Source organism: Nelumbo nucifera, chromosome 1, assembly GCF_055504915.1.
Source record: "Nelumbo nucifera cultivar China Antique chromosome 1, China Antique-T2T, whole genome shotgun sequence".
NCBI classification, from domain to species: domain Eukaryota; kingdom Viridiplantae; phylum Streptophyta; class Magnoliopsida; order Proteales; family Nelumbonaceae; genus Nelumbo; species Nelumbo nucifera.
In genome coordinates this window covers 76992040-77019222 of record NC_142649.1, presented here as the reverse complement: position 1 = coordinate 77019222, position 27183 = coordinate 76992040, and the positions used below count along the sequence as shown (strand labels likewise).

Genomic DNA, 27183 nt, shown 5'->3' with positions numbered 1-27183 from the left:
AATAGCTCATGAAAAGATCGATTCATTTCCACCCCTACTTACTTGCATTCCCCAAATCAATAAACCAGTTATAGAAATAAAAAATCAGATCACATGATGTTCTGAATTTTAACAAAGGGCTGATGCATCCTTTTTATTTGATATTCGGTGCCATGCACCATTAATAACTTCCCCCTTGACCCTTTTTTTTCACCAAAATGCTGGTTGCAGGATTCGATTTCACATCAATACTGAAACAAACCATCTAACACACCAATGAGCCGGCCCTTGGTTGGTGGTAACAAGTATCGCTCACAATTGCAAATTTGCAACAAAATAACTTTCCTTTTTTTTTATTTGGGGGTTGCGAATTAACTCCCAAATCTTTAATTTTTTTCCATTCTTTCTAGGAAGAAGATTAAACCCCAAGCTTTGTAAACCCTTTATAGTGTCAAGTGAACAATTATGAAATTGTCCATCATAGTTAGTACATGTGAATGACGAAGATTTGCTTACCACATTGGCTTCAACAATCCCACATGACTGCCTGTAGGCAGTGTGATTTTTAGGCCAAGGAAAGATTGCGCACCTGCTGGTCCATATCAGATTGAAGAACTACGTGAGAAACGATATGGAGTCGAAATTTTCGACTTGCTGCTCTACACTGGATTCAAGAAATAATTAACTACTTGAGGAACGACTATGGATCATAAATCTTCCCAGTCCCCACTACGATTAGAAGTTTACAGGTAGATGGACTTTCCGGTCAACTCCAGGCTGCCAATAGATTGGATTTTTTTTTTCTTTTGGAAGGGAGCAATAGATTGGAATTTTGGTCCAATTTTCCTTTTATATCAAATAAATTCAATAAGACCCAAAACAAAGTTTAATTTATAAAAAGATAGAAATAATGGCTGAAATATCTTGGCCATGTCCATAATTAAGTAGAAATCTACGCTTTAATATTCTATTAAACAGGTGCAGTCTTGAATACAAAACTATAAGGACATGATTAGAGTGGTCATCCCACGAGCATGCTTTCAATGGGTACACCTTACATGTTTATCATTAGTCGGCTGTAAATTATATATTATAAGGGTAACGAACCGGTCAGGGATTCGATCCAAATGGTTGGCCCATTCTGACAAAAAAATTTAAAAAAATAAAAAATTGGAAAACAGTCAAAACCGTTCAAACAGTTCGAATGATTAACCGGCCTGTTCAACAATTTGCTGACCAAAATCAACGGTTTTAAGGGAAAAAGCGGTTTTGGGGGAAAACGGAACCGATCAGGTGACTGGTTCCCGGTTTTTCCAGTCCAACCATCCGGTCCAGTCCGGTTTTGAAAACAGTGGATGTACCAAAGTGCAAACGTGCTCTTCGAGACATCACTCATATAACATCAGAAATTGCAGGCATAATGAAAAAGACTAAATTGCAACAAGGTAGAGCATAAATACACCGCACCTCACTGCAGAATTTTGAATTCCACTGCAGACCTAACCTGCAACAATTCAAAATGTCAAATACCCCCACCATAAACACCAATACCCGTCTGTGTATTGGCATCAATTCCATCCTGACACCTACCCAAACTGTACGGTGGGCTGAACAGTCATTCTCCCTAATTTTTTTACCAAAGGACTAAATTGCATCAAGGTAAGCATTACTGGTAATATTCTTAACTGCTGAGTAGCGTGAATGAAACAAGCGATATAACATTGTTATTGCAGTTACTATTCACATCAGTAATGAAAAGCTCATAACAAATGGAACAATTATGCCAGTTATATTTCTGGAGTAAGCACTGCATTAGAAAGAAATGTTAGCTTGATGCAATGGTGAAACTCAAGAAAAATCAAATTCCGAAAAGCTCATGGATGCAGCAGCCACTCTAGATTACCACAATCACTGGGTTACTGGCATTTTGCAGGGAATCGCTTGTGCAGTTCTAACTGTTCATTCTCTCAAAGAAGTACAAATAACCCATGTCCTTTGGGGGCTTAATGGATGCCCCTACCTTGTTATCGTTGAAGATTACCCATCTCCCATCTTTATACACATGAGCAACATAGTGCCCACATTGGGTAGAGGTACCAATGTGACTCACCAGTCCAATAAGCTTGTATCCTGTGAAATAATGAAAACCAAAATCAATTAAATAATAGCATGGTAAATAAACTAAGTAATAAATTAACTCAGACAAAAAAGGCTCACTATTAATGAATCAACCATGAAAAACAACAATGTGATATCTGAATTTTCTTCTTCCTATATATCTACTCAAACGAGTAAAAGTGGTACTACCAACTACAGATCTACTACATGGAGATGATGAATGTGAACCTTTTAACCTATATAACCTAAAATGGAATTGTGTGCAAGAATAACAAGTTTCTGGCTTGAAATCGCTAGTAGTAAAAGAAAAAATGAAAGAAATCAAGAATGACAAGTTCCATTTTGTGAGCATTTAAAACAGCTATATGCCCTGAAAAAAGAAAAAAGGTCCAGAAAACTTGCTTCCTCCTCCATCAGGTAGTCCAGCATCAGCAGTACTCTGTGCATTGCTTGATGTAGCATCCATATCCAACGACTCAGAGACCTCAGGATGGCTAAATATCCAATCTGTTGCCTTCTCAATATCCCCACCCTATGAATATTTGGACACCGCAAAATAGAGTAAATTCCAACAATATTGAAAATTGAACTCTTAAATTAATTGAAAGATATTTAAAGGGAATAAGAGTCAATACCGATGACTTCAATGCCTTCCTAGCAACCTCTTCTTGAAACCCAAACGAAACCAATGTATCAATTTTCGACTGATCAACAAATGATAACAGAACTTCAGCAGTCCGCACTTCTTGAGAAATGGGTTCATCTATATCTGGGAACAAGGATAGAAGATTGTAAAAGATACATTAGTGCAATCAACTTGAATAAACAAAATACCTCTTAGAAGCCTGAAGCATGCTATAAACTGATAACTTTCTGATGAAAACAAATAAATCTTGGAAAACATCAACTGGGCAACATACCAGGATCGTCCATGTGAGAAAGCAACCAATTCATTGCCTCCTCAACACCAGAATTTGAGGTGTTAATTGCAGCTTTCTGACAGTGGAGATAGTTAAATCCCATGGCCGCAAGCTGGGAAACAATGTCTTCATTGGCCGAAGGTTTGCTTGACTCCTCACTATCAGGGACTGCACAACATAGTAAATAATTAGTAAAACCATTCTCACTTGTCTACAACACATCATCCCCTCCTTGGTTCTGAAAATGTGCAGTAGCATGTATAGAAAATTAAAAGAACCTAAACCATCCTACTTTATTGGTAGAAGATCATGAGCCTTTAGAGAAGACAGTTGCATTTTTGTTAATCCAGAACCTTCATTACTTGCACTATCCACTTAGAATTCCCAGTTTTTTACCACCTTCTCAGCCACTCACATTGAAAACCATCAGATTTGAAACCATGGTTACTTAATGTTGCCCAACAATCAAAAAACTTTTCACTTCAGCAAACTGCATACCTTTTACCAATGATAATTCAAGCCTATAAACTAGAAGCATTTAGTTGTCAGCATAGATAAGAATAACAATAACAACCCAATGCCACTATTGTTCTATTTGATGAACTTTATGTTTCAAAGAATTTAGAACATAAAGAAAAAAGAAACAGATGAAGCATCATCTTGCTGACAGCAGCAACTTCGTAGTACAGTTTTTTGGGTGCCTACCTTGCAGAAGTAACAAGTAGTGTGGAAGGGTTACCTTGCAACCACTGCACATATGGACTATAAGGGTTTTCCATTCCCTTTGTCCACTTGGGAGTCAACTAAGCAAATTGTGTCTTTGTAAAGTTAGATGGACAATCACTATTTGTACTAGCAAGTTTGACGGTGAACCAGGAGGCTAAAGGGACCAACAAATTCTCATTGGTGGATCTCTGGTTTTCACACAAAAATAATGCTCGTTGTATGCAAAACCTTGATAAATAAGGAAATTTTAAAGTAAAAATGAGAACAGAAGGAAAGAGTGCTCACTTATAGGACAATACTCTTGGTTTGATCTCTATGGAGGAAGATTTTCCATCATAGCAACTTAATTCTTCCTCCTCGTCTAGATTTTCCATCGAGGCAGAATTATGGCTAACCAAATCCTCTATATACATAGATAATGCATGGAAACCTATAGTAAAGAAATGTAAAAACTCAGATTTGGGAATCCATCTACTATTCAGATAACAGAGCTATATGGTATATACCAACAAGGATGCCAATATTGTGTTGGATACCTCAATTTTTAGTGTAAATTATGCATCAGACACCATATCAAGTTATGTCCTTGCCATATCTGGTTAACATAGCAACAGAGACTTGTTCAATCATTGACTCTCAAAGTCTATCCTAGTTTGGAAAGGTAGGCCAAAAAGTTACAATTAGTAGGTCTCAACTTGATTAGAGGTTTGGGTTATGAAGCTCCCTGAATATGTTTTGAACACATGGATCAATATGATCAAGCAAAGCTTAACCCCATTCTGCTGAAGTTCTAGCAGAATGAGTAGGGGATTACAACTTTGACAATAAATAACACCCAAAGGAAGTCACTGATGTCTCTTGGTGTTACCAACCTGCCTCTGGCAATAGCTCTTCGCCTGGCTGAAGACCCTTGCTGCGCATGTGACTAATATCAATAATATCAGGTACATCTATATAGACATCTGGAAAATAACAGAAAACAAGTGCATTAATATTTCAAAACCGCTGCCATTAGGTGAAATAAGAAACACTTTGTGCTGCATTTTTTCTTTTTCTTGTCATTCATTTATTAGATGGGGTTTAAGTCAGGAGTTTGTTACCAAGTTTTTTTGGCACCCATCCTGCCTCCATAACAAATTTCCGCATATGCAACACAAGATAATCTGGGAATGAAGTTAAACCAGCAGTTCTGCAGAGAACAGAAAAGGTCAAAGCTCCAGTTATTTTAGTTTCCATGATTCTGCAGACAATGTTATTGACATCCAGACAACAGATATTCTAACTACAACAAATAAAGTAACAGTTTGGCAAGTAGAAGCCAAGTTCAAACTACGTAAGTGATTTTCAGCATTGGGTTTCTTTTCATGTTCTTTGACCAGATGATTCAGTGAGAGACAAACTAGAAAACTTACTTTATTGCTGTTGTCTTAGTCTTCAATTCAGTGCTGTAAAATTCATGCACCTCTTCTGGAGCAGAAAAGTTTGCCAAGCATGCTTCCAATGGCACCCTTGGGCGTACAATTTCATCACTAGATCTGTTATAAGTAGACATTTAAGTGGAATATTCAAGAAGTACAATATGAAATATGGAGTCAAGTTACTTTTGTAGAACTCACACTTCTCTATCCGAACCCCTTTCAGCCTTCAACTTCTGAAAGGCTTCCAGCTGTTCTGGATTCTCAAATCATAAGATCATTAGGCAATGACTTCGGAGATGGGATTGACACAGAGCACAGTGAGCACAGTGTTACAAGAACTCACCTTTATTAGTAGCTTCATGCAAAGGGATATTAAGAGACAGGATGTAATCAACTCTTTTATTATAAGCAACTTTTCCAGATGAGCATTCAAGTCTTTCTTCAATACCAAACTTGAAACTCCTTGAAGGATCCAATTCAGGTTTTCCAGCATTAGCTCGTTCAACTTGGTCAAGAAGATGAAGAAAGAACTCTAGCGCATCCTAGGAAGATGTTAAAAAACAGAAAGCTTATGTAAGAAAGGAACACATGATAAATACACAAATCGCCACTAACACATGCAAAGCACTAGAAGTTGTGAGTTGGCTAAAAAATCCAGATTCAGTGATCTGGTGCTACAGGGGTATTATGAGGAAAGCTAAATGGTTCTCAAGGAACATGAATGCTATTTTTCAGTGGGTGGGTAGAACAGCTAACACCATAGCGGATGGGTCAGCCAAACATGGGGTATCAAGGGAACAGTTATTCTGGGCAGCTTTGTAAATTTTTTTTTACTAGTCTGAGGTAGTACATTGTTGCTATTGTGGAGAGACACCAGCTCGTGCCCCTCCTTTGGGAAGGCTGTATTGTAATATCTTATTGATTTTATTGAATAAAATTCAATCATTTATCAAAAAGAAACATACTCAGGAGGCCCCATGGTACTTGTTATTTGCTGATGACATTGTATTAATTGATGAAACTAAGAAAGGATTAGTACTGTTTCCCATCAAAAAAACTAAAAGGATGGATTAGATGTAAAACTAAAGCACAGTTTGGAGAAGCTTTTGCTTAGTTTTTTTTTTTTTTTTGAGGGGGGGAGGGGGCGTATCGTATCTTTCGAAAAAGATACGGTCCAAAACGCCTATTTCCATGTGTTTCGGACCCCCAACATTTTTTAATAATAAAAAACATGTTTTAAGCTTCCCAAAAAACCAAAATTTGAAAAAAAAAAGGTGTTTTGGCCGTCTATAAGTACCGATACAATACGACCGATATGCGTATCGTATCGATACTTTGAACCTTACATGTGACATAACACATAACCATGTGTGCCTGTGGATAACCATTTATACCATGCAGGTGGCAAACATGGTAGAACAACATGCCATGTTCTATGTGGCAGAACCATGGCTCTGCATATTGAGAAAGACATAACAAACCACGTTCTAAGTGGATGTCACATGGTAGAACGATGTGCCATGTGCTACTATGCAGAACCACATGACGGTCAAAAAGCAAGCTCAGTCTACCTATGCTTGGTCAGCTGGGTTGAGTAGCATTATCGTAAATTTCCCCAATATGATATTTTGGAAGACTTATCTTTTTGTGGAATATCAAAAGCTTAATGTCCTCTTTGAGGATGGGTGGTCAACCTCTTCGGGTGCCCAAGGTTCTAAATATCGAAACATATCAAGGTGTATTGGCCTATCCGTATCGTATTGGTGACCCCCTGATACTCCCCTTCAATGGGTGTTTTAGGGTCTAACCTGGTTCATGGGGTAGACGGGGCCTTAAACCAACCCCCTGATAAAGGTGCAGCTCAATACAGGTCAATATGGGTGCTTACCTGTATCGGCCTGTATCAATATTTAGAACCTTGCGGGTTCTACCCTTCGCACTCCCAACACCTCACATCCCTCGTTGGGCAACCTGGTTTAATGGCTACACAGTTAGCAGCATGGACCAGCACTACGCACCACACATGAAAGGGAGGTTTGCATGTGGGTTGCCCATAGCCATGTATGTTCACCTCGCCAGCCCCATGTCTAAGTTGGTCGAGCTATCCAATGTCCTAGCACTTAAATGTGTTCAAGGCCCAGCAGTTGCTTAGCATCGACATCATTGGCACAATCCCCCCCTTTGGCACATAAGCGATGCCTTCCATGGATCGACAAGAGCTAGACAATAACCCCGACCATGCGTAATGAGGTCATGATCCAGTGCCACTAACCTAAGACCTTGGTGGAGCCATCAATGAACAAGCCCTTACATCACAAAAGGTTTGTCCTAGACGAACAAGCCCATGCCGCACAGGTTTCTTCCGCTACCAAACCTAACCCCGTGACAATGTGCCACATTATGCAAGATTGGCAAATGAATTTTTAAAGTTGCGTTAAATATTGGTTGACATGAATTATATGATATACACTTGGCCCTTATCATTGTGAAAGCAACATTTACCAAACAGTTTTCATACATAAAATGCATAGTAAAAGCTCAAATAATGCTTCCTGCTTTGAGGCTTTGAAAAGCAGAAAAGAAAATATCCAAACACAACCTTATCTAATGGACAAATACCTTAGAAACAAGAACTTTCAAAATAAGGACTACAACAAAATATATGCTTTGAAATTTAATAGTAGAGAGTGCAAATCATGGTATATTTGGGATTCAAGACCAAGAGATGAACTTTTTGACCTCTTCTAGTTGCTCCTTCAAAAGTAAAGTTTTTTTTTTCCTATGGGTGGAAAAAATCATTAAAAAGGATATGTTACAAAAAAGAGGTTTCTTTGTCCAAGAAAGGTTATGTTTGCTTTGCAACAATGAAGAAGAGTCTTCAAGTCTATTAGTTTTGGGCCAAAGAATGGGCCCAATGATTTTGGAGGGGAAGCCCAAGTTTTAAAATTTTATTAATGGAGTAAACAAAATAATGGTTACAAAACTACTAAATCGGGTAGCTTGAGGTTGACACAAGGGATGACAGAAGGTTCTGAAAGATTAGGTGATCAAGTAGGTAATGCAACGGATAAGAAGGGTCAATAGTGAAGGAGGTCGCAGAAGAGGCAATTAACAATGCCGAAGGATTCGTCTTGAGAAAAACAAAGTTCTTCCCTAGGAAGAAGAATTTATCACTTATAGAGAAAATCAACTAGGAAGAAAAGAGAAGTGAGGAAGAGAAGGAAGAAGTTCATGAGGGTTCTGAAGGCAAAATTCATCAACAGAATAATGAGAGAATGACAGAAGTTTTACAGGAAGGCTCCGACGATAAGGAAGAAGCTATGGAAGAAATTACAGTTAGAGATATGGAAGAACAAAGAGCGGCAATGGAAGAAGGAAAAAGTGGAGAGGTGATAAGGGATGTGAGAGAAGGAGATGGAGTTGCAATCGGGGAAGAGGGGGAGAGCAGTCAAGGAGCTGAGATGATTAGGTTTGTAGGGGCAGGTGAAACAAGAGAAGAGGAAGAGGTGGGAAGGAACAGATGAAGGGAAGGGGATAATGGTTTAGTGGAGGAGAAGGAAGGGGAGAAAGGAGCAAGAAATGAGGAAGGGGGAAGCAAGGGGCAGGAAACAAGAGTGGGGGTGGGGTCAGAATCTATAAAAGGAAAAGATACAAAACTTTTCCCTTAGAAGAAAACAGAGAAAGGGGACTGAAAGTGGACTTAGAGGAGGACTCAAGGGAGGAAATTGGGGATATCTTAATGATAGATGTAACACATAAGGTGGAGGTCACTTGTGACATTGAAAAAGTAGTGAACAAGTGGACGTTAGCAGAATTCTGGGTCTACTTTTCTTAGGAGGGGAGGAGTTCACGAAGGAAGCTTTCAAGTCTATACAGTGTTTTTTTTTTTTGATAATTGAAATAATTTTATTAATCAGCAATAGACAATAGTACAAAGTCCCCAAGAAAAGGCACGAGTTGCAACCTCTCCGGGCTAGTTAAGTACAGATTTCCAAATTAATAACAACTTACAAAGAAGCACAAAAAGGATCTTCCCTAGAAACCCCCTGTTTGGCTAAAGCATCAGCCAAAGAATTAGCAGACCTACTAACCCATTTTACCTCAACTCTCATATTGTTGGTTAACCACTTAAATTTTTTGATGAGATCTTTGTAGCCCCAAATGGTGGTATCCATGTTTAGGAGCCACCTTGTTACCACCTGAGAGTCCCCTTCAACTAGGAGATGCTCCACCCCAAGCTGGTTGGCAATCTGAAATCCTTGTACTACAACAAGGATTTCTGCCCTTGTGGAATCCCCCACTCCCACCAGTCCTAAGAATAGGGAAATTATGTTGTTGTCCTTATTTCTCAGGATACCCCCTATACCTGAAAGCATGGGGTTGCCTTGGCTGCTTCCATCAAAGTTCAGCTTGATGATACCTTCCAAAGGCGGAACCCATTCTGACAGAATTCTATCCTTCTTTGTTGAAGTGTTAGCTATTACTAGCCAATTCTTCCACAAGTCATCAAAGGTATCCACAGTTTTCAGCCAATGGATTGCTCTTGTTAGGATACAATCCTTCATTTCATCTAACCCTCTTTCCTTCTCTAAGAAAATTCTTGCATTCCTTTCCTCCCAAAGAGTCCACAAAGTGGCTGCCCTGACACATTTCCACATGACCTTACCTCTTCTAGTGTGCCAAACAAAGGCGGATGGGTTGAATAACAAGCTTAAATCAGAAGGCATAGACCACCTACCTCCAAATAAACAAAGGCTCCATCTCCATATAGTTGTAGCAAAAGAACAGGAGATCAGCAAATGGAAACAGTCCTCATTCTCGGCCTTACACAAGGAACACCAATTTGGGGAAAGACAAAGCGAGGGTCTCTTTTTCTGTAAGTTTTCCAAAGTATTGATTTTCCCATAGAAGACTTCCCAGCAGAATATAGCAATTTTTGGGGGAATAGGTCGTGCCCAGACTTCTTTGACAGGGAATCCTTGGGAAATGGGGTTAGAACTGAGGGATTTTAGAAAAAAATAGCAAGTAAAAGTACCTTTTGGAAGAGGAGTCAAAACCCTTTGATCAGAAGAAGTGGGGTCCAAGCAAACAGATTCTAGTAAATGAATTAGCTCAATAACACAACTTGACTCACCATCCCTTAACCCTCTACGAAACCCAAAGTCCAAGTTTAAAGATAAGGGGTTTAACGGGCTCGGGAGAAAAGTTGCAATTGGCTCATGTTTGTGAAGGGAAAGGGAATAGAGCGAGGAGAAACAATCTTTGAGGGGTTGAGTACCCACCCAAATATCCTCCCAGAATAGAATAGCATTACCAGAACAAGCATCATACCTGATGAATCTGAGGAAGCGAGGGAGAATACCATGTATAGCCTTCTAAGGTGTAGTAAGGGTAGCTCAACGAGATACCCCGGAATCCCAACCATTTCCTACGCAACCATGAATGCTTGCCACCACCTCATGCCATAACCTCTCTCCCTCTCTCGGGGCCATCTCCATAGCCACTTCCCTAGAAGGGCTACATTCTTCAGCATTATGTTCCCTATCCCTAAACCCCCTTCTTCCTTTGGTTTGTTAACTATCTCCCATCTGATCAAGTGATCCTTTTCCACTTCTCCTGGTTCCCATAGAAAGTCCCTCATTCTCTTCTCCAGTTTCTTAGCCTCCCATGGAGGAATCCTGAACACTGAAAGGAAGTAGGTTGAAAGGTTGGCAAGTGTAGCCTTAATTAAAGTCAGCCTACCCCCTATTGAAATGTAATTCTTTTTCCAAGCTGCCAAGCACTTGATAATTGCAATTCAAGTAATTTAATAATTCAAGGGATGGAAAAGCCTAATGGAGGCGGTGAGAATAACATCAAGGAGAAGGAAGAGGATTTGGAGGGGGTGGTTGTTCCGGATGTCAGAAATCTGAGGAGAAGATGGAAGAAGTTGTTGGAACATTAAATACAGTTAGAAGATTCAAAATTCAGAAGATTAAGAGAAGCCAACAGCAGATTCTAGTTTCAAAGGTTTTTGCAAGGAAAAAAGGAGGTATGTTTGGCCTTGGTCCTAACAAGGAAGTAAGGAAACACAAAAGTGCAGTCAGAAGACAACAGGAAGATGGCAACTAAAATAAATAAGTAGATTGTTGATTCGGAGTCCTTTGGAGAGAGGTTCAAAATATCGATACAGGGCGATACGCGGGTAGAGTGTATCGGTACTGTTTATTTTTTTTTTTAATTTGGTTCAGAGGGGCCGGTTTAAGGTCGATCTACCCCCTGAACCACTCACCGACCCAAAACACCCCCTGTAGGGGCGTATTGGGATGGCCCCGATACGATATGTATCGGCCAATACGTATCAAAATTTTGAACCTTGCTTTGGAGGTTTGGTTCACTTTTGGGTCTAGGGTGGGGGTGGTTTTGTTAGATTTGGGTATTGTACGGGTTTTGGTTTTGCTTGTTTGTTGTTCTTGTGTCGGTCATTTTCGCTTTGTATGGGGTTTGGAATACAAGGGTTTGGCTTTGTTGGGATGGTTTGGCCAATCTACAAAAAAATAAAGAAGTCTCCAAACTATCTATTTTTACTGCAAGTTCAGTGCTTCTGTTTGGAGTCATTTGTTCAGATCAGAGCATTAACCTTACAGTGGTGTGCTCCCAGATCAGTGAAAGAGTTGCTAGAGGAATGACTTGTCTCGGGTATGTCCAGGAAAGGGACTGTTCCAACAGCAATTATTTGGGCGTTATGGCATGAGAGGAATAACAGAATTAATTAACAGAAATCTAATTTTGGGTAGGGGGTTATTGATGTGGTGATAGAAAATCTAAAGAACCAGCTATCAGTACAAAATGTATTTAAAGATGATATGTTTTCTTCTTTTTTTGAGGGTGGACTTTTTTGGGAAGGGACACATCTAGGTTCTATTTTTTGATAGGTAAAAGTTCATTAAGAATTCATTATCAGCAAAAAGATAAATGTCTGTTACAAACATCCCAAGGGGAGGCGCGAGGTGCAGCCTCACTCTTTAAAAGAAAAAAACAACACAAAAATTACAATTGAGCCCAAAACAACTGATCCCTAGTTACTCCTTGCTTAGTTAGATAGTCAGCAAATGCATTAGCCTCCCTTCCCACCCATTGTACAGTCAAATTCATATGTTGTGTTACCTATTTGATTTTCTTCATTTCATTTCCTATAACACCATATCACTGAATCTGGGTCTCTAAGCCAACCCACCACCACCTTGGAGTCCCCTTCTATCACCAAATTCTCCAAGCCTATCTCATTTGCAATCTGTATACCTTGTAGGACTGCATACAGTTCAGCCCTTAAGGAGTCCCCATTCCCCATCGGTCCTGAGTAGAGTGCTCTCAGATTCCTATCCTTGTCTCTTATGGTACCTCAAATTCCAGATAGCCCTGGGTTGCCCTGACTATTCCCATCAAAGTTCAGTTTCATAAAGCCTTCAATGGGAGGTGTCCAAACCATCCACTGAACTAGAAGCCACTGAAAACCAATTCCTCCATATGTCATCAAAGGAGAAATGTCTAAACAGTTCCATAGTTTGTAGCCAATGTATGGTTCTGGTCATTACACAATCCATAATTTGATGTTTACTTCTCGCCTTCTCTTGGAAGATTCTAGCATTTCTTTCTTCCCATAATGTCCACGCCACTGCTGCTCTAGTGCACCTCCACATTAGATTCGTATGTAATAGGCAAACAGCACTTGGGCTATGTTTGATTTTCAGTAAGATTCTGGTGGGATGAGGAAGGGGAAATTGATGTAAAATTTTCATGTTCCATTGTTTGGTTGCAAAAGGGGAAATAGTGAGAACATCAGCCGCAATAACAAAGAAATATTGTTTTCAGCCTACAGTTGAATCATCTGGTCAAACCAATTGACCTAACACCTGGCCAAAATTCCAGGTCCATTGAATTGCTTGCCTACAAAAAAATCATTGACTTGGTCAACAACCCAGTGACCTAGTCTATTGAACCACTGAACCATATAACCCAGTTAGCAGGTTAGAGGTTGAAGATTAGTCTTGTTTTTCTGTTTTGTGTACGTCATTTTCATCATTGATAAAAAATTCTTATTTATCACACTATTATTTTCGTTTAATATCATGAGTATATAACATTTGAGATATACCCCATTTTTTACAATTTTTATATAATCTTTTGTATTTTTATCTATTTCTTATCTTTTAGTAATCAATTATGTCATCATAGATTCACCCATTTGGCCCAGTTGATTGAACTACAGACCTGTTTGAGCCAGTAGTGGGTCATGGACTCATGGATTAGATATTACTTCTTTTTTCTGTTTTTTTTCTTTTGCATTTTTGTCCATTTTCATAATAGTAAAAAAAAGTATTCTGATTTATCACACTTATTTTTTTAATATGATGAATATATAATATCATTGACATGTCAAATTTTTCTATAAAATTTCTATACTTTTCTATAATTATAACATCATGAATTGACCCATATGACCTAGTAATCGGTTGAATCACTAAACAATTTGATCCAGTCAACAGGTCACGTGTCAAATATGAACTCTTTTTTTGTTTTTACATTTTTAGCCTTTTTCATCATTAATAAAGAATAATTCTTTTTCATTGCACCTATTTTTGTCTAATATAATGAACATATAATATTAGACAGAAACGTGATGTCCAAAAAAATTAAGTGTTGCAGAAATGTGTATGCTGCAATGGATGAGTGGGACACCAGAAAGAATTGGGCCAGAAATGAAGTCATTTGAAGGAACCTTGGAGTAGCTCCAAGAGGTGATAAAATGAGAGAAAGTAGACCAAGATGGCTAAAAGAAAAAGACAGTGGACCATGGAATTTGGCTCATCTTTTTGGCAGAAGCTAGAGATATTTTGAACTCAATGCAGGTTAAATTGAACTGGATCTCTAGGGAACTGAACACTGTGGCAGATGGTTTAGCTAAATCTGGTGCTCATAGAGATTGCTTATTTAGTGATAGTGCTCTTCCTTTGTAATCCTTTTTTTTCTCCCTGGAGTACATCTTCTCATGTACCTCCCTTTTTTTAATATAATCTTAGTCACCTTTTTCTCAAAAAAAATAAAAAAAAAAAGTAGACTAAGATGGTTTTGTCACTTGCATAGAAGACCATCTATAGCACCTGCAAGAAGAAACAATCTGTTGCAAGTTGAATGGACTAGAAGGGCTAGGGGCAGAAGTAAAAAAGGACATGGGTTCAACTAGTAAGAAATGATTCAATTGCTCATAATTAAAAAATGGATATGGCACTACACAGAATGAAATGGCAAAAAAATCGAATTCATGTATCCAACCCCATATGGTTGGGACAAGGCTTAGATGATGATAATGACGGTGGTGCTGATGTGATGATGCAAACGTGGAAACAAAATATCAGATTGTTTTATTCATTGCACCAATAAAATAGGATGCCCCTCCAATAGAAGCTAGTAGGGAGAAAAGCTCTGCCGCAAAATCTATTAGTTGTATGCCCTAAAACCAATTGTGTGACACTATAGAGGAGCTTTGTTTTTGTACTATTCACATTCATTAATAAAAGGGCATTTTTGTCATTCATATTTGCAAATCTTAGTTTCATATGAATAACCCATAGTTTCTTTGTTAAGTAAACATATTTCTAAGTATGTTACAAATCTTGAGATATGTTTTGCCTGATACAAAGATCCTAAAATGGTTCCTAGTCATAGGACTATCAAAAGGGCTTTGATAGTCCGGATAGACTGGCACATATTATGCTTGCCTTATGGGGTGATGAATCTCAAGTCACTTATGTAGTCACACTAAAGCAAATATGTGGGTGTCTGTTAGAGAATAGGATCACTGAATGTGACCCATAATAGAATAGTTACAGATAATCCTTAGACCCGAGGCATCATGGATATCTTATGTATGGGGCATTATGGTTAGATGGAGCAAATATGCCCTAACCAAGGGTTTTAGCACGCACATTTCAACCATAGTATCTTATGCATGGAGGTATGTGAATGCACAACATGGAATCTATCACTCTCCATGAGGAGAGAGAATGTCCTATACGACTGAAGTAAGTACTTGGCCAAGGCAGAATGGTATATAGAAAGAGTACCAAGTGTCACCATATGAGTCATCATCAATTCAATGAGACATAAAACTGAGCAAATAGGGTTTGACTTATTCACCATGACCCTTTTCTTTCTTGAGACATTGTGTGATATAAGGATTTGACTGTATGATAACTGGAGATGGAAAAGTTCAAACTACTAAATCCAAGCTGTTAGGGTAGCCATGACATATCACTAGGTGTCACTCATGGTTTGTGGAACCCCTGTTTATAGTGATTAATCATTCACATTCAAGGGAAAATTAAAAGAATTTTAATTCAATTCAGATAAAAGGAGTTCTATATTGGGATGTTGAAGGAGTTCGGCATAATTTGTCACTGCCTAATAATAGCAATATAGCATTGAACTTAAGAGGTCACATGCGTTAAGGACCAAAACACAAACAAACTATGGAGGAGGATGTTCTAATTAAGAAGAGACTTATTAGAGGGACCTGATTATAATAATTAGGGACATGATTGTAATTAGGAAATTTTATTGGATAAACCCTCTCCTGATTAGAAGAGTGAAAACCATATAAGATAAAGAAGGGGGTGTCCCTAGAGTTACATACAGAATACACTCTATTTGTTAAACCTAGCAGAAAAAAGATTGCTAGCAAAATCTTGGAGTCGTCCAACCCTCTTTCTCCCTCTCCTCTTGGATCGTGATCTACATAGAGAATTGGGAATTTGTCTATTGTTGCTTCGTATGGATCAATCTTGGAGGCCAAACAATTGAGAGGCTGCAATTAGGACCAATTTCCTGAAGATATGCTACATCAAATCAGATCTGCATGACAGGTATGTAGTTTATGGTTATGTAAGTAGTTTTTGTACATCACCATGGGTGTGATCTTGGTTTATCAAGATTAATTATTTTTAACTTCCACTGCATTAAAAGCGCTAAAGGATCCGCTAGAATCTTTCAAAATCAAGTGAAAAATGGATATGTACCAAAGGTTCTTCAGACACATGAGGTAATTGGGTACCTGTTATGGATCAGAAAAACTTGGTACTTGTTGATGCATGATGGGCCTCACAAAGAAAACCTCCTTTTCTTCTTCCAACAACTGTATGTCTCCATCAACTCTGAGAGATTAGATGATATAGTCTAGGACTCTAGGAAATATGCACATAGCCCCCACATTTGACAACTCCAAACTAAACATCCTCCAAGAAGCTAACCTTCTTCCTAGTTCCAAAAAGAAATCTCATTAAATCTCAAATTCTTTATGAAACCTCATTACTAATTAAGGAGCTAAACACCTTGGCAGCTGAATGCAAGCTTAACTTGGACTTACAGATCGGCAATGCACTAGCCAATGCAATGGTAGGCAAAGGGTCAACGGGGAACAAATGTTTTGGGGCAACTTGTTGTAAGAGAATAATTGTAGGGTGAGGAAATGCTTCAATAGAGTGCTGAACACTTTATATCTTGGGGATTCTCAGCATTCTGTACATATTCAATCTTTTACTTAATAAAATTATTATAATTACCAATTCAAAAGAAAAAAGAAAGCCATCATTCGTCATTAGTCACCTTCACAATGAAATACCATAAGTATAAGACAAGACATTGATCTAGAATACCATCCAAAATGATCAACACCATACTGCTCCCTGCCCTTTTCCAAAGAAAAGCACTCATTTCCACAAGAGTGGATGTTTCAAACACTACCAAACTGCCCTACCAAAGTTAATCTTTGACTTTTTTGTAGGGTGCAAATCAGGTACCCAATTATAAGAGTTTGCACCAAGTTGGGTCCGGGTTCTATAGATAGTGATGTTTCACACAATCAGTCCCAAGCTCGGATAAAGGATGGTTTTGTCAGGTAACCTTTAGCTAATCCAATATGAACTCAAATTTTACATAGACTTGCGTCTGTTTAATGTTGGAGATTCAAGTTCCTCTAAATGCTAAAAATAAGGATCACAAAACATCAAAGGAACTAAATCAAAAGCTTCTCTCACATAATTACAATGCAATGCCACATAAAGGACAGGGCCACATGGATACAGAGAACAAACAATTAGATTTATATAGTCTACAGGCAGCCATATAGTGGAAATTTACAATATATCACCAAACAAAAATCATGGTACAAAACACAAATCATTACATTAATCAAGAATACCTACCTGCTGTCTCGTACTGGAAAATTCAGGATGGCTTGCAGCTATAAGTGTCTTGAACATTCGAGGGGGTATGCCTTCCTGTTTCTGAAAAGAGGAAAAGAAATAATAAGTAGTTCTTGCAAGTGAGAGAGACTAGAGGAATTAAAAATGGCGAAAGAACATTGATAAACAGCAAGAGGCTAAAAGTTTACCCAGAGAACTTACAGAATGGGATGCTGTAACATTTGCAATATCATCTTTCTGGATGAGAAGATGATTTTATTTACTTAAAAATAGGGGAAAATGGCACAAAACAATAAATGGCTTTATAATCTACATACCTCCTTTGCAGGAACTGAATATTTACCAGACAACAACCCGTGTCCCAGCTTTGTCCTATCACATATCAAATCTTGCTACATAACTATTATCATCTTGTCTCATATACTTGCTTCATAAGCAGTAGACAGACTAACAGATCAAAAATAGAAAAATATATACAACTATCCACTGCAATGCAGAAATTAACTATAGAGTCCTGGATTATGCAAAAATATGAAAGAGCCAAAATCTATTTTTGAATCCAACGAAGAATAATTCGGCGTTTTCTTTGGTTTTTTTCTTTGTTTGACCAGCAATAGCAATCGATGTTTTATTAATATGGTCTAAAAGGAACCCCAACTACCTATCAAAAAAAGGGACCCCAACCTCAAAAATCCTGTGGGGTGAAGAGAACAGAAGGAACAGTACTAGGCTGACAATACTATAATAAGAAAACAGGGCATATCATAGTCCTACTAATTTGCCCCAAGGCCTGGAACAACCCAAGCCAGATCATCCAGAGGGCTCCTGCCTAACTGGAGCATATGCTAGGTTATTTGCTGCCCTTGGAGACCACCTAAATGAGCAATTCAGATTTTCTGATAAAGCCTTCACTTCTCAAATCAAGATATGAGGGCCCAAGGGCCATTTGATCCGAAGGACAGCCAACCCACACCCATCACCACCTGACAATCTCCTTCCACCATGGCAAAGAAGGAGGTGAATAGACAACAGATGTTACAGATGTTTTGATGCAGATTGTGAAGTAAAAGAAAAGTTTGTGGGTTTGGTGGTTTTCTGCCAGCGTTAAAGGCAAAGGGGGAATAGATTCCCCATATTGTGCATAAATATACTTTTATTATCTTAATGAAAGGTTTTTTGTTAATGATGAACAAATCTATTTACAATTTTTTGTTCTCCCCCCCCCCAAGCTCTCCCTCCCTCCTTCCCTCCATTTTGCCCATCCTACTCTAATCCTATGGGTGACATCCTCCTCATTCTCTATCTTGTTATGAATTATCAAGCCAAGGTACCAGAAAAGGTCATGTTGAGTTATCTCTTGGTCACCAAACTTACTACAAACTCTTATTATTAAATTATATAGCACCATCATCATCCATGCCTAATCCCAATTACATGGGGTCAGCTACATGAATCCTGTTTCGCCAATCCATTCTATTTAAAGCCATATCCACTGTTAAACTATTAGTGCTTAAATCATTTCTTATTACTTCTACCCATGTCCTTTTTGGTCTACCCTGAGCTCTCTTCTAGCCCCTTCAATTGTAACAAATCACCTTCTAACTGGCACAGTTGGTGATCTTCTATGCACATGCCCAAACCATCTTAGCCTACTCTCTCATTTTATCACCTATTGGAGCAGCTACTCCTAGATTCCTACAGATAACTTCATTCCTAATCCTATCTTTTCTAGTTTTTCCACTCATCCATCTTAGCATTCACATTTGTCACATTCATTTTCCAGACATGTTGTTTCTTGACTCCATGCAACATAGCTGGCCTTACAACTGTTTTATAGAATTTTCCTTTTAATTTAAGTGGTATTCGCCTATCACATAAAATTCCAATCTCTCCCTTGTTATGAATTATTGAACCAAGGTACCGGAAATAGTCACATTGAGTTATCTCTTGGTCTCCAATCCTAAGTGCATCTTGATTTACACTCCCATTATTACTAAATTTACATGTCATATACTCTATTTTAGTCCTACTCATTTTAAAACCTCTTGTTTCTAAGGCATTTGTCCATAAGCTTAATTTTGCATTTAATCCTTCATAAGTTTCATCAATTAAAACAATGTCATCCACAAACAACATGCACCATGGAACTTCCTCCTAAATACGTTTAGTCCTACTTATTTTAAAACCTCTTGTTTCTGAGGTATATTTGCCCATAAACTTAATTTTGCATTTGATCCTTCATTAGTTTCATCATTTAAAATAATATCATCAGCAAACAACATGGAGGACAGGCCTCCTCTTGAATATATTTAATCAACTCATCTATGATCAATGCAAATGTGTACTATCAAGACATAAAATAACAACCAATGACAATGTTAGTGTTTTAAAGGTTCAAGGCGCAAAAAGACATAAAGGGATTTTGTGACCGAAGAACAAGGCACATGCCGTTTTGAAGCAAGGTGCAAAGTTTAAAAAAAAATCAAAAACACAAATAATATTAATTAAAAAATACAAACTTTAATTTTAAACTAAATGTTCAAAAAAAAACTATTCGCTCAAATTGAAATACATAAACATAACATATAAAACATATCCAATCACTCAACAACAATTCAAGTATGCAAAACTTTTAATCTCTTTATTTCTTTCCCAATTGCATTACTTCAAATAGCTAATGTGATGTTAAACATCTTTGGTTCCTAATTCTATGAACCACCTTTGTACCAAGTCCTTTAAGGCAAGCCCAAACAAGTTCATGCTAGGATCTCATATTCTTAATCCTTACATAAAAAATGTTTTATCATTTTAATTGCAGTTCCATATATTTAAAAAAAAAAATGTCTTATATTAAGAAGAATGAATGAAAAACATTAGCAAAAAATAGAGTTCTTAGAGCTTTGGTAAGTGAGAAAACCAGAGCGAAGTAGATCACCATGCTTCTAAGGGTGCAAAATTTAACTGAGGCACAAGGCACACCAGGTGTGTGCCCTTTCAAAGGAGCTGCACCTAGGCATATACGAGGTGCAGGCCTTGAAATGCGCCTCACTTGTGCGCCTTTTAAATTATTGGACAATGATGTTTTGGTTTGGGTAATAAATGTATAAGAAGCAGAGGTGAAATATAAGTAGTTAACGAATACAAATTGCCAAATGATAATTCCATAATCAAGAACTGTTGCCTCTCTTATAAGGTCTAAATCTGGATTATTCTTCAGGCTGGAGAAGGTTGGTAATTGAAGGAGATAGCCAAGCAGTAATAGATTGGATGGTTTCAAAAAAAGGGTCCTTGGTCTCAAAGATTTACTCTCTAGTGAGGTAAAATCTTTAGCTTCACTCTTTAACAGCTCAATCAGGTGAGTTCCCAGGTTGGCTAATATCTTAGTTGATTCACTGGCCAGAAGAGGGATTATTGGGGGACTGAATCTCATATTGAAGGAGAGCAAGGCCCAGAGGTTGAGCATGTTCTGTTTGTTCAATTTCATGTTGTTTTGTATTTTAGCATTGCTTGTTTCTCTGTTATCAGGCTCTCCTTTTAGCAGGGTTCTATCTCATTTACCATCATTAATGAAGGCATTCTGATCACTAATGATCAACAAAAAATAGAAATAAAAGCTCCAGGCATTCTTGAGAAAGACTAGAGAGATGGAATAGGCACACAAAATTCAGCTGGCATGGACTACAAACTGTACCAAAACAACGAGAAAAACAAATACACAATCAGCCATTTAGATGAACCCTAGGAGGCACAATGTCCCTCATTCAAGAGAAGCTCTTTTGACCCCCTCCCTTACAAGAGGGTTGGCTCATCCATAAACCCACAGATTCACAACAACAGTATGTTTCAACACCCAACACATGCCAAGAACTGAAATGATAGCATTTACAAACAATAGAATAACTGGACACTTACAACTGTGTGTTCAAGTCTAAAGTTGGATCAGCAGGAGCTGTCTCAAAAGCATGTTTCAAATTCAGGTTCTTGTAATATCTGATAGAAAAACCACAATAAAGGGATAAAAAAATGTAAAATCAGAAAAAAAAAGAACCACATTTACTAATTATCATCATATATACAGTACTGACCGTGAGTAGAAACTATGTGTCGAAAATACCACTTGCATTATTGATGCTAAATAGCAGCTGCAAAGGCAATATGAAAGGCATGAACAAAGAAAACAGCATTAAAAAAAGACTTTCTAATTAGAAATCCTAGTAGCCCAAATTAAGGACAACATTACCTGTTCCCAAGATTGACAAGTCCTGTATAACCTGGACCAAATAGTGGCTCCACTTCTTCTCCGCTTTCTTGAATGCGGTTCCAGTCAAAGTTGGTATTCTGGTCCAGTTCCTTCTCAGCAGTTGTCATTTCAGTCTGAAATAAGAAAGATCCATTTCCTTATCCCACGTGAATTATCATATCATGTTAACAGCTTGGAAAATTTACATTATTTTTGGGGAGAATGAACATGTCATAGCCTCATTGGCAAAATATTTCAGGGAAACCTGAAGAAACTGTTCGTTAGGCAATGCCTAACTGCTCAACAAAGGTAACCAGGAAGCCTAGAAATGTCATTGGCTGCCAGGACCCAGGAAGGTACACATTTTTTTATCCTTTTTTTTTATCAAGTCAGGAAGGTACACATGTATCAAACATTTTGCATGCATGTAACGTCGCAAAGCAGCCAGTTGCAACCAGACCCCCAAATTGTTAGAAATATCAACATACACTGCATATAGATAAATAAGGTCAAAAAAATTATTAAAGCCAAGATCAGCAATAACTTCTTTTGAGGACATCAAATGTACTTCTTACTTTATTCATACTGATAAAATTCTTTTTATAATCACAAAAAGTCATTATAATGCCAGAAAGCTAACAGATATGGGAACTATATAAGCACCTATTTTTATCTCATTTTCAAAGTACAGATAGATATACTATGACATGACATAAATTATGGTAATAGGACTACAAGCATAATGATAGTCCAGTCCCCTAGCACGTGTGACCAAACTAAATTTGGTGACTATTTGAAATTTAGCACTCCATGTTCAACGTTAAACAAGTTGATAAATATATTTGGTAGGGGAAGGGAGTTGGACAAACGTGTTTGAAGACATATTTTAGGCTCATTCAAACAACTGAAAGAAATAGATTCAAATTCCATTCTGCCTTCGTTCAACTTATTTATAAAAGATTTGTTCCTTTTAGAGGGAAGTTCTCCCAATGTGACATCACAAAATCTTTTCTTGTTTATTTCAAGGAGCAGTTTATTTATATCTATAGCAGGGGGCTCACAGGAATGCAGATAAACTTGTTAGAGGAAAGGTTAGCAGTATATTTCATGGTCAAAATTTGACAGGAAGAAGGAAATGGTAGAGTTTTCTAGTTCCACTTACACTAGGTGTATCATGTTAGTCAAAATATACATAGCTAACAAACCTTTTGCAATGAAGAGAAGTCAATGCCAAAGAAGGCTAAATGTTGAGCTAATAATGGATCCTCAACGCTATCATCCTCTGGATATGAGAAAACATCTGAGCTGCCATAATAGGTTATCCAAAATTAATACCAATTCCTGCAAACTAAGTAATTTCACAATAAAAAGAGCGAGGGGGAAGAGAGAGAGAGAGAGAGAGCTATTTCAAATAATAGAAGGCCACACAATGCTACAAGACAAGAAGTGGTAAAGCAGACACATATAAAGGTTTCATGCATTGAAAATCTTGTAAAACCAACTGCCAGTTTTTTTTCTTTAACATGTGATTGCATCAACTAATTAAAAACATAGGGCAAGCCCCATGTAAAAGGAGCCAAAAAGCAGCCCGAAGGACATCAGAAAGTGACTAGTTGCTGCCATAAATGACTGCATCTAAGCTATCAAAAAGGAAAGATAAAACACACATATATATGGATGCATGAATATATCCTATCTAAGCTTCATAGGTCTCATTTGAGATTTTGCTCTTGGGAAGTGCATGTAGATCTACCTAAACACGAAATATCTTCTCCATGTTCTAGCAGTTGAGACCATTTGTTCTCTGGTGAAGAACTTACTATAGTTTCCAATAGCAACTTTTTTAGCTCTTGGATCCTCCACATCAGATTAATCCATCTTCCATTAAGACCATGTAGATGGGAGCACCACCCCCCTCCCCCTAGGAAAAAAAAAAGAGCCCTGCAGGCGTGGCTCCTAAATATGGATGGGTTATTCTTGGGAAGAGACTATTTCTATTATCCAACATAAATTTCAACGTATTCTTCAGGGCATTAGGCAAAAGTATATTCCCCACTCATTCAAGTACTTCTAATTTGGACCACCTTCTTCCCAATTCCCATTGATGGTTATCTTTTCGAAGGCAGGAAGATAACCTTGTTGAAAAACATGGATGGTTTCTCCATGCTTGTCTCTGTGGTGATTGTTTTAGAGAAAGATGGAAAATGATTTTCCGTGGAATGGTCCTGGCAATCAGAAGTTCCCCCTTGTGGCATGGTCACAGGCAAGAAGAAAGCAAGCAAAGAGATGGGCGCCAGGTCGTTAAGTGCTACGAATAAAGCCCTCCTAAATGGTTTTGGTGTTTTAGTGAAGAACAAGAGCATCTATGGAGGAAAGTTATCTGTGGTAAATATGGTTTTCCTCAGTTTAGGTGTTACACATGCCAGGCAACAATCCCCCATGGCAGCAATTTGTGGAAAGGAACAATGCAAGTTTAGGGACAGTTCCTCAAACACATGACATCTAAAGCTGGTGAAGGCTCTCACATTCTGTTCTGGACAGATTCTTTGTATGGTGATTGATCTCTTGCTGAAGCCTACAAGAATCTGTTCCATATTGATGCAGAAAAAATTGCAATGGTGACTGTTATGAAGTAGAGGCTGGCCAGGTGGTGTGGACCCAAGGCTGAGATGGAACATAAATGATTGAGAGGTAGCCACCCTGCTCTCCTTGTGAAAATAAGCATGACACAAGAATCTGGAAGCTTACTAAAGATGAAGGCTTCTTCGTTGAGTTCCTTCTAGAATTCCATAATTGGCCCCCTTCAGGACTCTTCCCTTGAAGGTTATCTGGAATGCCCATGTCCCATCCAAGGTACCATTCTTCTTGTAGACCGCAGTTTTGGACAGAATGCTAACAATCAATCACCTGATCTTTTTTTTGCTAAGTTCAATCACCTGATCTTTAAAGGCATGATGCTGACCAAGATGTGTTGCCTACATCAGTCAGTTAGTGAATAAGTTCCTTAGTCTCTGATTCATTGCAAGGTGACTTATGAGGTTTAGTGTCACTTCAGCTGGCTCTTTAGAAGTCCTTGGCAAATCCCAGGAAATCAAATACTGTTGATTTCATGGCTTTCAAAAGGATATTTTAAAATAAGTACAATCCTTTGGAACCTTCTCCTTTTCACAATATGCTCATGAATCTGGAAGAACAGGAACAGTATTATCTCTGATCTTAAAAGCAGCACCATAGAGGTTTTAATTGGGAGATTTAAGAACCATTGATTAGGTGGTGACTTATTTCGAAAGACTTTTATGAATATTCTAATGATCACATCAGATAATAGATGGATGACTTTCTCTTCATGGAGACATTAATGGGGATTAACTGTTGTATCTCTTTGTCACAGTTCTAGCTCGGCAAGTCGGCATCTATGCCAAGTTGTACTTTGAGGGCTGATCCTCTTGTCTGCGTTGTTTATTCTTCTTAATAAATTCACCATTTAGTACTCTGGAATACAAAGTAGCTAAAAGCCTAAAACACTTGTAACCTGTTTTAAGTTTAATAAATAAAATTACTTTCCCGATCAAAAAAAAAATACTGCAAAATTTAGGTTGAAATACAGAAAGAAAAGGCATTTGCTTCAAATAGCAGCAGAAAACTTGTGTAGATTAATATATAGATGCCTAAACCTTAACAAAATTGAAAGAAAGAAAAGAGATGGTTCCCATCAAAACATGAGACATGTAGAGATAATTTTCTTTGCAAAACCAACAGAAAGCAGGGCTGTAAGAAAATTTATTGGTAAAACATAACTACTTATCCATGGATTGAGATAAATGAGATGCTCAAAAAGAAGTAGCACCAGTCAGCAATAGAAGAGCTTTTGGTTTATAACTTTACATTCTCTTGTAATGTGTCTACTGGAAATTCATTCTGGCTCCTTTTAAAGCACAATGGATGGAAACACATTTAGAAAAGTTATTCTAACACATGAAGGCATTACCTGCTCCTTCCAAATCAGCAGTTATAGTGCCAAGCTTTACTGCAAGGGGGTAATAAGTTTCTTTGTAGTGTTCAATAGCATGGTTGTTTCCACCACTACCATCCCAATTTCTCCTCCCACAAAGGGTCATCCCATCAGTTAGATTCAACCATAGATTTTCAGTCTTGTCACACTTGGCACATTTCCACCCAGATGGAGGGACAATGACCCCATTGTCAATCTGTTGAAGATTCATGGCATAAGCACTGACTTGCTTCTTATCAGCTGTCCAAGCTGCTACTTGCTCTTTCCGCTCAGCACCTTCAGCCATTAATATAGAATCAACTGCCAATCTGACCTGCAATTTCGTAGCATAGGCATGCCTTGGCAATTACAACCAAACATATTCTCTTTTGATATAATAAATAATGAGAAACTACAATTACCTTTTCTGGCAACTCTACAGAAGGAAAAGAAAGCGAGACAAATTCTGGCAATATGACAATGTTATGGGATTCTTCATATTCAGGTTCATGGTTGTCGAAACCACCCTCCATACCTGCAAATAAAACAGAATAATGTAGAAAAGAGTGCTGTTTTTCATAGTAGAGACATAGCTTCCACCGATAAACTGGAATTCATCCATGGCTTGAATAAAGAGAAGGAAAAATAATAAATGTATGTTTGTGTACAAATAGCTTATTTGATAGCAATCCAACTCCACCATTAGAATGCATTTGGTTTCTACCAGAAGTTTCAAACAATTCAAATGGTAGTACAGTAACAGCAAGGAAATAATAAGCCTACAAGATATATATTTACGACTGACAGCTTCAAAATGCTATAAACGTCATCCTTTTTTTAATATGCATAGACGTGTACAGAATTAAATATATACCTATTGCCAGAAGAGTCGGTTTCTTGAGGGGCCTATCTTCAGGAACCGGTTTTTTCGTCTGCTTTATGTGCAAATAAACTGGGTTCCCAGTCTTTTCATAATTCCAACCCACATAATCCTTCCCAAACGCAAGAAACGAGTTCATGTCGATGAACAATCCGCCTTCGGATCTCTGAAACTCACAAAAAGAACATCAAAGAAATTAACTTCTTTTGGTGAAAAAAGAAAATAAGTTTCAGATGAAAGGAAAGATACGACAGACCTTCAAATATAAAATAAAAAGGAAAATCGACAACAATAATGGGTGCAATTAGAATTACCGGAGTGTCGAAGGAAATGCAGCATTCTTGCTTGTAAATTCGATTGGTTGGTTCGGGAATTCGGACTCGAGAGAGGTTCGATCTAAGCAGTTCCATTGGAGTTAACAATGAAAAAAGTAGAGGGTTTTTAGGGTTTAAAGGTGGGCAACAGGAAAAACGGCTTTACAATCGAATCTGTTCTTTGCTTGCCCTAAACTTCTGTTAAGCATAAACTTGGTTGCGACAAAAGGAAGAAAAAGAGAGCAAAATGTATGTTTATAATTTCTAGCTACCTCCGACGGGGATTCGAATTCGACTAGTGTGTCCTAACAACACCTGATGACTTTTATTACCAAATGCAAAGAAGCAAGAGATAACT

At 38.0% G+C, this 27183-nt stretch overlaps 1 protein-coding gene across 3 annotated transcripts; it reads right to left on the bottom strand.

The window, feature by feature from the left end:
- Positions 1-1628: 1628 nt before the first annotated feature.
- Positions 1629-27183, bottom strand: UBP14 (ubiquitin-specific protease 14). Of its 3 annotated transcripts, XM_010270604.3 has the most exons (20): positions 26826-27183; positions 26506-26677; positions 26054-26166; positions 25629-25965; positions 22846-22940; positions 21641-21774; positions 21486-21542; positions 21313-21390; positions 17718-17772; positions 17602-17637; positions 17401-17481; positions 5505-5703; positions 5360-5414; positions 5156-5278; positions 4844-4932; positions 4616-4705; positions 3018-3185; positions 2733-2866; positions 2500-2629; positions 1629-2109 (listed from the first exon to the last, which is right to left on the bottom strand). In XM_010270604.3, the coding sequence occupies exons 1-20, from the start codon at positions 26919-26921 to the stop codon at positions 1931-1933; spliced, it is 2421 nt and encodes an 806-aa protein (XP_010268906.1). In that variant the 5' UTR covers positions 26922-27183; the 3' UTR covers positions 1629-1930. The 3 variants fall into 3 exon arrangements, with proteins under 3 accessions (XP_010268906.1, XP_010268908.1, XP_088742623.1); XM_010270606.3 differs by lacking the exon at positions 17602-17637 and having other exon boundaries at positions 26826-27159; XM_088886497.1 differs by lacking the exons at positions 1629-2109; positions 2500-2629; positions 2733-2866 and adding an exon at positions 4029-4173 and having other exon boundaries at positions 3046-3185.